The 14,182-nt window shown below is 33.0% G+C and overlaps 1 protein-coding gene across 2 annotated transcripts in view; it reads left to right on the plus strand.

The window, feature by feature from the left end:
* Positions 1–13,749, plus strand: part of SLC25A36 (solute carrier family 25 member 36) — a 38,682-nt gene extending 24,933 nt beyond the window's left edge. For both annotated transcript variants that reach the window (XM_054480140.2, XM_063662277.1), the window contains exons 5-7: positions 4,718–4,784; positions 7,523–7,812; positions 10,063–13,749. In XM_054480140.2, the coding sequence (XP_054336115.1) occupies positions 4,718–4,784; positions 7,523–7,812; positions 10,063–10,256 (551 nt within the window). In that variant the 3' untranslated portion in view covers positions 10,257–13,749. The remainder of the gene's footprint in view (positions 1–4,717; positions 4,785–7,522; positions 7,813–10,062) is intronic.
* Positions 13,750–14,182: the final 433 nt, after the last annotated feature.

Raw genomic sequence — 14,182 nt, forward strand, 5'->3', positions numbered from 1 at the left:
TTAAACAATATTTTATTTATCCATGGCAGTTAATTCAGCCAGATGGATGGTTGGACAGATGTTTTGTGTGTTTGTGTGTAAACATTCTTCCTGTTTTTTGTTTTGTAGAACACAAGAAATTAAATACAAAATAATGCAAAATATTTCATAAGTATGGATGTGCAATATTACTGGCCATAGTGCAAAAGGTGAAAGGTACTATTGTAGCAACGTATTCTTTATTTTATTAAAAATTTATATAAATAGCTCCAAAATGAAGTTATTTGAATATTCTGTTGGGTTTTTGTTTTTTGTTTTTTGTTTTTTTAAGATTTACTAAGTAGGCTGATTGTTAAAGGATAGAAATTGTGTTTTCACCTCCTTAATTATAATAGATAATAGTGGTAGGAAAATGGGAGATGATGATCCCCTCTAAATATTCCCTTTTGACAAGGTTAGCATTTTTTCTTTAAGGCAGAATTGGTCTTCTTTTAGGTAAGTATTTAGATTCTGAAACTGCTGCAGATGGCAGGATTTTCAGTACTCGGTACATTTTTTTAAATGGCCCATTTTGATATTCCTTTCTTTTTTTTTTAACTTAAAATTTTCAAAAAAGTTAGATCTCACAGTAAATATTTCTCAAATCCTTCCAATGGGATTCAATTTGTACACATGTTTCTGATGAGGTCACTGCTTGTTGTTATGATACAGAAAAGCCTGTGTCTATTTTAGGCATTTACTGTACATTTCTCCCGAGAAAAGAGTGAGATCGTGTCATCTCATGCTCCCCATCCGCAGGTCACTTCCTGTAGAAATATGGACTAACTTAAACCTCGTGAGTACTGATCTGAGCATCTCTTGCAGCCTGTAGTATAAGAAACCCACCCTGGGATTTTATGATAGCTGTGGAATTAGAAGGCGGGAAATTAACTTTTATTTCCTGAATTTGTGTGTGCATTGTGTATTTTATAAAGGCTAAGTCTGATTCCTTTATAATATTCCTTCTAGAAGGAAGAATGAGGTATTTTTCAGTCATCACGTAATAAAAGCCTGGGGTCTTCAGCTTGGCCATAACAGCCTTGACCTCCAAAGAATGTAATAACAACATATATATAACTGTAAATGGTATTATACTACCTTAAAAGTTTTAGATAAAATCATAGTTCTCTTTGCTTAGCATAACATATTTAAAAGCCTAATACAATGCTTTCCATTCTTTTTTGTCTGTTGATACTTGGCTTTCTCAGAACTCTTTTGCAAAAAAAAAAAAAGTTAATTACTTTGCAAATAAATGCAGGATAAGAATATATGGGATCTTAGCTGTTTTAGTTTTAATTACTTTTATAAGTGGTATTAATACATTTAGGAGGTTAGGTGGGCTTTGTTCTTACAGAAGTTAGTTGAAATAAAAAGTACTGAAAATGCAACACTACAGGTATCACTCACTTAATGAAATCAACATTTTCAGCAAGTTTAAGCAGAATTTTTCTGTTAATCTGGTTTTTAATTGGTCGACACTATCAAATGGAATCTTACTTAGATAAAGCAAAACTTTTAAAGTAGCATTTTAAAAAATTTTTTAAGCTTTCTAACATACTAACCACCCTACTAACAGTATGGCCAATATATTGGCACTTTGCTGACTGTGGAGCAATATTAGTTCTTCTTAACTTACAAATTGATCCCTCATGTTGTCTTAAGTTCATTTTCATGTTTCACTAGGTGCTCAGAATCTTAATATAAATTAGCATATTATCAAAATGTCACAAAATTAAAATGCAAAATAAAAAGTAATAGGCAATTTCTAAATTTCAGGGGCACCATTCCCAGTATCTTTGTGTGTGTTTGTCTTATAAGTAGTGGGAAGATATGTTTAGCTTGGGCTAACCTCAAATTGCCTTACAATATATAATGCTAAGTTAGGATAAATTTTTGTTTTTTTCCATTGGCTTCATTTCTTAGATGATTAGATTATATTTATTAGATGTAATTAGCCTAGTAATGTCTATTTAGCTTGTTAAAGTGTCTTTGGTTAGGAGAAAGTAATAGCATAAAACTCAAGGACCTGAGTTTTTAGTGGTAAAGGGCTAATAGCTAAAACTCTGTGGATTGTGCCTAGATTCTTTACCTAACCCAATGGTTTGCTGCATTTAGGTTAGTGTCTTTATAAAGAGCTAGCTCTCATTGGGAGAGTTGAGCCAGAGCAACCATAGTAAACATAGCTTACTGATAATAGCAGTTACATAGGGATAAGATAACTTTCTCTCACTTACCTAAATTTTAATGTGTCCTGTTACATAGGTTAATTTGTGCTTGGAAATGAATTTTAGTTAAGTGAGAAATACCTGTTGTTTGCTTTCTGACATTATAGTAATATGTACAGAGAATAATTTACAATTATAATTTATGGGTCTTTAAAAAGTTTTGTTCCTAACAACATTTATAAAATTTTATTGTACTATTGTAAAGTTTTTTATATATGGGTTTTTTTCCAGCCTCAAATTCTTTTGTGACTTGGAAGAGTATTGTGGACAGAAGCTTGGGTATTTAAAGTTTATGTTTTTAGAAGTAGAACTTTTATTTAAAAAAAAAAAACTTAGGTCCTCATCTTCTTTTCAAATAAGTATAATAAGATGAATGAGAATTTTTACCTGGATTGGCTGTTTTTTAAAAAGTTTGATGTAAAGATTCCCAGTTTTAAGCTTTTAAAATTCAGTAAAAAGCAAATAGTTTTTCTTAAGATTTCTATAAAATGATTAATAAAAATCATTGTAGTAATGCAGAATATTTTGTTGGTTTATGCTACTTAGCAGCTTTTTACTAATAAACCCTTAATTTTGCTCTACAGACATTTAGCTATTACAAATATTTAAGTTTACAAAACAAGAATCATTAAATTGGAGTTTGACCAGAATATTGATATCTGATTGCTTTAAAATATAATTTGAATATCCTAGCCTTTTCATGTAGAAAAATGAGGTTCAAAAGAAGAGAAAAATAATACTCTATAACTTTATTCTCAGTTAAGCTAGAACCATGCAAGAAAATACTTACACTGGTCTGATAGTTTAATGTTTTTTTCTTTTCTTTTACCAAGAATATATGCATGAAAAGAACCTTTTATTTAAAAAGATGTTCCTGGCAGCCTGCTCAACACTTTAAATTTTATCAATTTAGTACCTGCTGATGCGTCTAAAACTGTTGGTCCCATTCTAGTTTTATACTTACATATGTAGTATTAAAAGCACTTAAGAGAAATGTAGAATATATAGTCTTTACAAAAGTATTAAAGGAATTATTTAAATTGAATTTGTATCCCATTTATCTTGCTTGCTAAATAGATTTAATTGGAGCATCCATCTGTGTAACATCTGGCTATTTCTACAATGTTAAAACAGTGGGTTAAGGAAGTAGAATTTGAGTTAGTTACTGACATAGAAAAGAACCCTGTGAGACCAAATTCAGCTTTGTAAACAATTTAGTGTAATTATTTTGCATATGTAGATATACCTTTGAAAGCCAAGAAAGGTTTATGATTGGATCTGTACTATATTAATTTAAAAACAAATTATTCTTAAGTATATTGTAGCATTTCTGTTCCTGTAAGTACTTTACTCATCTTAAATGTACTGATCATTAGTCACCTTTATAAAAATAATGTGCCTGACCCTCTAGTATTTGATAGAAATATTAAAACAGTTAAGATCCTTAAACATTTCTGCATATAAGATTTTATTGAGTAAATGTAACTTAATGTAAGTAGTTCTATGAAGTCTGTGTAAATTAAAACCCTGTTTTGTGTAGATGAAGCAATCTTTATAAGTTTCTGTCATCAAGACTGTATTTTGTGTGCTATTTTTCCATAGCTAGGAAGGTGGCAAGTAAAACATATGCACTATCCTAGAAACATACTGTTCCAGGTAGATCTTAATTTAGTACCTGGAATGAGCCATCTTAGGTGACCACTATTCTGCACCAATACCTAGTACATAATACTTTAGTTTTAAAGTAAACTAGAGCTGTCTTCTACCCTGAGTTTATTCCATGTCTATAAAAGTAAGAGGGAACTTCCAATTTGTTTTGAACTTTTGAGTTTTTGTATGTGTTTAAGTAGATGACGATAGGCCTGTCCTATTAACCCTAACAAAAACCTTACTGTGATACGGTTATTTTAACAGTATTAGTAAGTATATATGTAGAAAGTATTCATGGGGCCAAACAACAGTCTTTTCCACTATATAATCAACTAAAGATCAAACTATTGGTAAAATTTGACATTTGTGTAGAATTCATTTTGAATGTAGTGATTTGGGATGCTAATCAAACCCCAGGTAACTGTTTTTTTAGCTGGTTTTAAGGATCCCAAGTGCATGCTTTTTAGCCGTAGAATACACAGAATGTCTATGTGTTTGTAGAGATGGATTTCTGAATTCAGCTTAGACAGTAGAGAGCACCCTAAAGGATATTCTAAGTAGATTGGGAAAGCAATTTATATTCATTTTGCTTGTAAAAGAATCTGTTAGTTAAGGACAGAATTTGAGAATTCATATAGATTGGAAGTGAAGACAAATGTTTGTCATTGTATGGATTTGTAAAATGAAAAATGTAATATATACATAAATTAGTAGTTTATTTATATACATTTTCTTGAATGTAGATTTATCTAATTTTTAAAACCTTAAAGTTAGTAGTGAATTCTTCATTTTTACCAGAGTTCATTTTAAACATGTTTGTTTAGGTTTTACTGCAATCACAGCAACCAACCCCATTTGGCTTATAAAGACTCGGTTACAGCTTGACGCAAGGTATGTTAATTCCTTAAAATAAAATTGGTTAAAGTGGGTTTAACTAATTTTTTTTCTACAAAGTTTTTCTTTCCTTTGCTGCTGAATTTATTTGTTGTTGTTGTAGTTTAATTTTGAAACTTGGGTCTGCCATCAGAAAAAAGATAATGTAAGAGTTGACAATGTGAGCTTTTCCAGGTGAGAAAAGTATACTATTAATATGTGTTGTTTTGTTTTGTTTTGTTTTGTTATAAAAAGAGTGGCTAGAAAGACTCCTTAGAGAAACAGAAAGGAAAGAAAGAGATAGATTAACCCAGCCCAAAAGGTAATACTTTCCCTACATGGGTACTTATAATTGGCGTCACAGAAGCTAAATAAGCCACAAGGTCAACTAGTCTAAACCGAATCTTTGAGGATCATTGCTCAAATTTAGTGACCTTGTGAATAGAGAACCGTAGGCTGACAGACAGTTCTCATATATCGTCTGTTACCACTGACCACTTTATAATAGCAAGATTCATTCATTCAACAAATCTAAATTAGCAGATACTGCTATGTCTTAGAGATGCACCAGGAAACAATGGGGACTTATTTTAAATGGAATAATCAAGGAAAGGTTTTTTGAACCTATTTTAAGCAGAGGAACCAATCGGTGCAAACCTCAGAGGTTCTAAAGTATAGGGCCTTTGGTGTTCTGGGAACTGAGAATAGGCCAAAAGCAGTACTGCGTAGGTTTTTGCCATCTCAACTCTCCTATTGGCTTTAGAATAGAGACTCTTAAGTAGCGAGATGGTCCTATCTTATATGTTACAATAATAATGTTAATGGTTTTAAACTATTTTAGACTTTCAGTCTGGAGTAGGTTCTGTGTATAACATGTTTCTCCTGTTTTTATATTTTGGTGTTTGGGAAATAGTGTTATGTCCTATAGGCTTTAAGTAAAACTGATCTAATAAATCATTAACAATTATGCCTGCTTAAATATCTGTTTTCCATCTTCTGTCATGTTGAACTATATACTGTTTGGAAACTTGAAAAGAAATATCTAATTGTTTCATCTGAAATAGATCTTTTAATGAAATCTGAAGTGTTGTAGCAAAACTCCAAGTTTATTTCTTAAAGCTACATATCTGAAAAGTAGTGGTAGCTAAGACTTATTCCAAAGATTAGAAAGTACAAGATGCTAGTCCACATTATTCTATTGTAAACTACCACAGTTAGGTTTGACTATGTTTAGCGTTGCTCTATAAGGAATCCAGGAAAAGCATGACTTAAAACTCTTTAATATTATTTTTTTCCACTTATAATTGTAACACAAACTGGCACAATTCTTAGGCTTGCGGGATTGAGGAATTGGATAGGGGTGGGGTAATAATGAAAGGTTGACTTGAGGATTCTGGTTTATAAGGCTGAGGGCTGGGTGCAGTGGATCATGCCTGTAATCCCAGCGCTTTGAGAGGCCAGGGCAGGAGGATTGCTTGAGGCCAGGAGTTTAAGAACAGCCTGGGCAACATTGCAAGACTTAATCTCTACAAAAAAAATGCATGCCTGTAATCCTAGCTACCTGGGAGGCTGAGGTGGGAGGATAGCTTGAGCCCAGGAGTTTGAAGCTGCAGTGAGCCATGATTGCACCATGGAGACTCCATCTGTTAAAAAAGAAAAAAAAGAAAAAGAAAAAAATCAATTAAAAAAAAATTAGGGCTGATAGGTTTACCTTTCAGGATTTGTATCTCTTTTAACTTTCTTGTGAGGAAGGATCTTTAATGGCAGAAACTAGTTACAGTTGGTTTGTGGATCATTTATCTAATAGGTATTCAATATCTAAAGACAATCCATTCATAAAACTGGTGGAATCTGTCGGTAATTAAGTGAGTGTTGTAGTTGTGGTTTTATTTTATGTCAGAAACAAGTTAGGTATAATTTATAAATAGGTAAATTTTCTGTTTTTTTAATAGGTAGCGTTTAAACCTATCTCTTATAGATAAGGTCGTATTGGGAGAATCAGTGTAAGGTAACAAATATTGTTAAAACAAAATTACATGTGCAGGAGATGTCGTATTCTATAAGAGTAGGTGCTGCCCCCTTAAGTAGAACTAAGGAAATTGTCTTAGGCAGAGTACTGAATAAATACTTTATAACACTACAGGTTCTCATTTACTAGTCACCAGGGAGACTGATACGACCATTGCCTTTAAATGATCATAGGGAATTTGACTTACATTAACCCCATCACTTCTTAGGGAGAATATGAGTGGGGTTGAAAGAGAATCCCTCAGGTGCACAGAATTTCAGTTAATCATACTGCTTGCTTTATGATATTCTATCATCATTAGTGTCTCAGTCATTCTGTTTGTGTTACTAAATGCAAAGGAAATTCAGCTTACTTAGAACTGGAATTAATACAGTGTGAGGATTTTTGTTTACTTTGTTTTGTTTTTGTCTTGAGCTGCAGTCAGGGTGTATAGTTCCTAAGGGATTTGTTGCTTATCCCTGCCATGTGAACCCCAATGAGGACATGAGACTGAAGATTCAATGTAGTGCATTTTGCGTTCAGTAAAATAAACTATTTACATATCACCCATTTAATATGACAAATTTGGGACAAAAGAATAGGAAATCTAAAATATGAATATTGTTTTAAAATTCTAATTCTTCATGAGTTAAAGAAGGCCATTCTTTATTATTAGAGTGACACATTTTATTATATTTTACTTTATTTAAAAAAACCTATCAGTAAGATGTTTCTTTTTGCTTTTCAGGAACCGTGGGGAAAGGCGAATGGGTGCTTTTGAATGTGTTCGTAAAGTGTATCAGACAGATGGACTAAAAGGATTTTATAGGGGCATGTCTGCTTCATATGCTGGTATATCAGAGACTGTTATCCATTTTGTTATTTATGAAAGTATAAAACAAAAACTACTGGAATATAAGACTGCTTCTACAATGGAAAATGATGAAGAGTCTGTGAAAGAAGCATCAGATTTTGTGGGAATGATGCTAGCTGCTGCCACCTCAAAAACTTGTGCCACAACTATAGCATATCCACATGGTAAGAAGAGTTATCTATTAAATCAGAAATATTTTCCCACCCCAGCCAACAGCTCACTTATTAAAGCATTTATAATTTTACTGCATTCTGGTATAACAAAATACAATTCTTGGGAGTTCATAATGAGATTAAATCTGGTTAAGTAATGTAGGCTGTATTAATAGGTCAGTATTATGCTATCAAATAGCATGGTGGTGATTGAGCATGAGCTCTGAAGTCAGTCAAATTCTAGCCTTACTCACTTCAGCTTGGTGACTTTTGGGCAAGTTTCTAAGTTTTGAAAAAAGCATGTATGTAGGTGCTATACTAGATAGTTTACATACGTTACTAATCTACATAAAAATTCTCTAAAGTACTTATTTTCCATTATGCTAGAACATAACCAGAATTGTTCTCCTTTTCAAATTGAATACTGAAAAGAAATGTAAACATGAAATAACTTGCCCAAGGTCACATACCTACTTAATGGTGAGGCCCAAATTTGAAATGAAGTCTGTAATCCCAAAGACCAAGCTATTTTACATTATTTCATGTTGGCAAATATGTATGTGTTAATAATTCCTTTTATTTCTGTATTTAAACTTTACAATAGCCTATTTCATTAATAGCTAGATAAATCACTTAAGAATTTATCTGCTACATGCTGAGGTTTTTTGGTAGCTTTTTTGGTTGTTTTAAGCGTAGCTTTTGATTTTTGCATGTTTCAGATTTGTTTTTTAATGTAAGCGCTTCATTTTTGTTCACTTACACTGATTAATATTTACCATCTCCATTGTGTATCATATCAGGAAAAATGAGATAGGCCTAGAAAATGCATATTTGCTCTAATAGTAATTTATGAAACCAACTCTTTAACCAGGTTGGACTATGAACTTATCTCAGTTTCCTGAAGGAAGTTCCTGACTTTTCTAAAAGAAGTCAAAATAGGACAATATCAGCAATATTGTTTAGATACTGACCTATGAGGTAGGTTAGGGTGGTGGCCTGCTAAGGTGTAAGGAATAGAGTTTTGGGGTTTAAGCATTCTTTTCCCTTGAAGTGAGATGATATCATTATGGGAAGAGGTACAGTTGATAAACAAGATACGTTCTTTTTTTTTTTTTTTTTTTTTGATAGACAGGATCTCACTGTGTCACCCAGGCTCAAGTGCAGTCACATGATCATAGCTCCCTGCAACCTTGAACTCCAAGGCTCAATCAGTCCTCCTGCCCCAGCCTCCCAAGTAGCTGGGACTGTGAGCTCAGGCCACTATGCCCAGCTAATTTTTTAATTTTTTAATTCTTAGTAGAGACATAGTCTTGCTGGGTTCCCCAGGCTGGTCTCAAACTCTGGGCTCAAGCAATTCTCCCACCTCAGCCTCCCAGAATGCTAGTCAGGCATGAGCCACCACACCTGTCCAAACAGGACATTTTGGAGTTAAATATATAAATGGCACGAATCTTTAAGACAGAACAGATTTCAAGTAAATAGTTAAAATGGCTGTGGATTGCTTTAGACTATTTCCCTAGGCCCATCTGGAATACTGTGTTGAAAACATTTGAGAAATAGTGGATGTAAAAAAAAGTACTTATATAGGAAGCTGTGAATTCTTGTCCCAGCTTCCACCCACAACTGGCCAAAATTTCTCAGTAGCTCCAATTTTTCACCTTTTAAAATGAGGAAAAATTGGACTGATCTTTAAGGTTCATTCAGCTCTTAAAAATTTATGATTTTTGCTTACCTGATTCCCAGACTGGGTTTTATAGCTGGCAGCTAGTGTTTGGAACATTGTCAGCTTCTTTGTCCACATGATGTTTCACATTCATGTATGCGGACTGTTTTGAATAGATTAATAATTCTATTGTTTCTTTGTACTACTCACTTTAAACAAATCTTTTCTGCTTGTTTCTCACTGTATCCTTTTTATATTCATCCTGGATGCCACCTCTTTACTGCCTCTTCACCTTTTCCTCCTCATTTCTATTCTTCCTTTTATCTGTTTATTTAGCATACAACTGATACTTCTCTTTTGTTATATTGTGTCTTTTTACATTCAAAGACTATAAAGTTTATAATTAATGTACATGATTTTGGCCATATTAGAAGTTTGATGTTACTATGATGTGACTGGTTTCAATAAGCTACACATTAGAAGCCATCCTTTTTTATCCTGAGCTTACACTTACAGACTGATAAATGGGATGTGCTCAGTTATAATTAGAAGAGTGTAAAGATATCAATAATGTTTAATTTTATTTCTTTCCTAAACAGAAGTTGTAAGAACAAGACTACGTGAAGAGGGAACAAAATACAGATCTTTTTTTCAGACTCTATCTTTGGTTGTTCAAGAAGAAGGTTATGGGTCTCTTTACCGTGGTCTGACAACTCATCTAGTGAGACAGATTCCAAACACAGCCATTATGATGGCCACCTATGAATTGGTGGTTTACCTACTCAATGGATAGCAGCATGAGGACTGCTGTACTACAAAAAAAGAAGACCAAAAGATTATAGTGGACCATGGAATATGGAAGCCAGCATGGCAGACAGAAGGAAAATAGTTTGGGAACATGTAACTATTCTAAGTGGAAGTTTTATTGTAGGAATTATAGTAATCACACCACATTACTTGGCCTTTCAGTAATGTGAAAAAAAAAAAAAAAAACAACCTCAGAGCCTCCAAGGAAATGCCTTTAGAAGCACTCCTCTCTCAAAATTGCCATTTTCTCTACCATGTCCACCAAACACAGTTGGGTTTTGTTGATTTATGGCAGTCTTCTAAACAAAGTGATCGTTAATTTTACATACTATATTGTAACTATCCAAAGATAGTATTGGCAGTCATAAATTTATAACTTCTGGCTTTTGTTTAATTCCAGTAAAATAACAACAATGACAATGAGATCATCAGTATTATTTTCACATTTCCCTGAGAGGACCTGGCACAACATTTTAAATTTAATTATTTGGCAGTAGTCACTGTTTTTGACAACCAATGAAATAGCGTCTAAATATCTTGTATATTTTTTAGCATCAAAATGTTTTGGTTTCCACTGCTAACAGGTGCTTGATGTCTAGCCTAATGTGGATATTTAAATTGTTAACATACCAAACACACATGGTAATAGTTTGGGACAAAATAACTAGTAAAATGTTGATTCTTGGCTATTTCACTGACTACGGCATGTCCTCGTGTCTTCTCTAATTTTGTGGTACATGAATGAATACATTTATCTTTTCAGTGACTTACTAGTTATGAACTTGAATTATCACCTCTTTGTCATACTTAAGTATCATTTACATAAAGTGTAAAAGATTTTTCACTTTTGAATCTTTGCCTACTTGCTTTCACATTCAGAATTTGAACTTTTGGGTTTTTTCCAGGTCTATATATAATAGATAACATTTATTTTGTAGAGAAAATAGTAATTTAAAGTTTTGCCGTTTTAAGGTGACAATATTTGGGACAGTATAAATATAGACAGGGGCCCCCTTGCTATCTGCTTTAGCAGGTAGTGACATTAATTGACTTCTAGTTTTGTATAAGTGAACAAACTGCTTTTGACAAGAAATTTATTCTGTCCTAGTTTCCTGCAAGGTAAATCATAGAGAGATTCGAGTTCATTTGGGTTAAATGTGCTAACAGGATGTAGCTTTTAAATTTTGCTATTGAGTCAGCTGTACCTTTTAATACTTTAAATGTGTTATTTGTATGGCCCTTATAAAGGTGTTTGCTGTAATTCTGTTAAAAGACTTCGCCTGTGCTATACTGGTGTATAAAAACTGCCGCAATTGGACGCCAGTGTGCTACTCATTTCAGTATACCTGAACTGTACATTTTGTGCAATGGCTTTATCTAAAAGAATGACGCTTCATGAAAGCACTTTGTGGCCTTTTTTGGGGGGGAGGGTGAGAGAGTAGGAGAGAATACTATGTTAAGATTTAAAAAAAAAAAAAACAAAAACATTGGTCATGTATTAGGCAGAAACAGTGTTCATAACATTTTTCTGGGTTTTAAGTATGTTGTTTCGGAGATCCTTAATATAAATGTTTTAGGTATTCTGTGTACCCTGTTGTGCCCCCAACATTATAGAATATTACAGCGTGTCATTGCAAGCTTTCTCTGCTGTCTCCACTGAAACATAGTGCCCTGTTAAATTCCCCAACTTTAACTTCCTTGTGATCAACAGTAACTGGATGTTTTTGAGGTGCTCAATTGGAATAAAAATATTCCAGTCTATTTGGAGACCAAAGGCAAAATCAGTTTTCTTACCTTTGGAATTATTTGTACCTTTTATGGTAAATTTCAGCTTTGACATGTATTATGAGGAACATACCAAAAACAGGTTTGTAACAAATCTGTAGAGAAGGTCTGAATCTATCGTGTTTGCCTTTTCAGGTGCCATTTCTACTGCCTAATACAGTGCCATTTGCCTTGTGAAGACCCATAAACATTCATTGTGTTGAATGTAAGATAGAGACTCTCCCTAGTCTTACTGATCTCAGTACCCCACAAATGATTAAGAATGATATGAAAACCAGCAGCTAAGGAACATCTTATTATTTAGTTGTAGCATATTCATAACAAGTGTCCTTCAAGGATGAACATGTATTCTCTTTCTATTTGTATTTAGCAAGTAAAACTTGTGTTGACCTTTAGTGCATTATATTCAGCTTTTAACAGTATTATGTATGTACTGGAAAGAAAAGAAATCTTAGAGTCTTGGACATTGTTTGTGCAACAACTAGAAAGGAGCAATGAAGTTTATTTCAGTTGTATTTTTCCCTAAGCACAATTTGCAATAGTTTATGTATGACAGAGATAATTCGAAAAGGAAAACTATATATAAAAGTTGTATATAAAGTTTGTCTCTGAAATATTTCTTTGAAGTTTTTAAAAAATTGACTCATGTTTAAAAACAAAAACACGTATTCAAAGCATTGGACTTTTTTAACTTGTTTTCATCTGTTTATCATGACTTTATTTCTGGTGTAGAGGTAGTCTACATTATTTAGATTGTTGTAACTTCTAAATTTCAAAGTTCAAATCTGAAGAATTAGCAATTGTGTTTTCGGGATACCATGCAGTGGTTTTAATCCCAAGAAAAAAGCTATCACCAAAAGTTGATTTGATTCTCATTATGTAACTTTGTAGAACCATCCTTTCTAGATGGGTCCCCCACAGTGGATTTGTAACTTTGAAGTCAGGATGGAATATCATTAGATTATCTGTGGAATAGCATTACTATGTTAGGACCAGCAGAGTTTGGATTGGTAAAAATAATGTTTACTCTATTACAGGGTTACAAACATTTCAGCATTTTTAGGTTGGTTTTAAATCACTAAAAATATTTATTCAGATTTGAAGGATTTAAGTGCTAAAAACCAATCCATTTCTTGCCCTTCAAGAATTGTCCATGCCTGCCTTTTGTTGTTTACATGCTCTTCTGCCCAGACTGTTAGTAATCTAGGGACCCCCTTTGGAGCTGATAAGTACAGTTCAGCCTTTTCTCCTCAAATATCTAATGACTTTAACATTCCTAAGACTATAGGTATTTGTGAATGATTTAAATTTGAGGAATTTTAATACATAAAATACAGTGTACAAACTTTCTGCCCACTCGGATCTCTTCTCCATCATGTACTTAGTATTTCCCATTAACCTACACACTGATTTTTATGCTACTCCTTGTAGAAACAAAATTCTGGTTTGACTCAGTTTTTGTGTTTATAAACTTTTGGAATGTGTACCCCCGTGTATGTGAACAATTATGACCTATCAGTCATAGCTAAATAGTGAACCTCAAAAGTGTTAACTTTTGACTATTATGTGAGGTTTGGTATCTTGCATTTATGTACATGGCTGTAAATTATGTGCATTTACTCTGTATTTATGTTATCTAGCTGACTTTTACTTGAATTGTTCAAATTTTAAAAATTAAAATACGCTTATGAAAATATGGCTTTTTCTGTAATATATCAACATTTTATTGAGAATATAATCACACTTTTTTGGATTATCCTATGTGTGGAACAAAAATCCATTGCCATTTTCAACTTAAGTTTTAGGCTCGTTTGATTCAGTCAGCAAACCTTATCTTGAGCACTTTGTATCTGTTAGATCTAGTGATGTCTGAAGGAACCAAAAGGTCAAGTAATCCAGCTCCCCCATAGTGTAGAAAGAAATCTTGCATATCTTCCACAGGTTTATTGACTTTTATCCAACGCTTTCATGTTTTAATTTCAGCCTTTGTGAAAGTTGATATTAAAAATACAGAGGTGAGAACTTGTTAGAATAACCAAATGAATCCACATATGTTAGATCAAAATACAAATGACACAGATAAAATGCTATATAGTGCCTACCCTCTTTACATTTTGTCTATTTTAT

The sequence above is a fragment of the Pongo pygmaeus genome, chromosome 2, assembly GCF_028885625.2.
Source record: "Pongo pygmaeus isolate AG05252 chromosome 2, NHGRI_mPonPyg2-v2.0_pri, whole genome shotgun sequence".
NCBI classification, from domain to species: domain Eukaryota; kingdom Metazoa; phylum Chordata; class Mammalia; order Primates; family Hominidae; genus Pongo; species Pongo pygmaeus.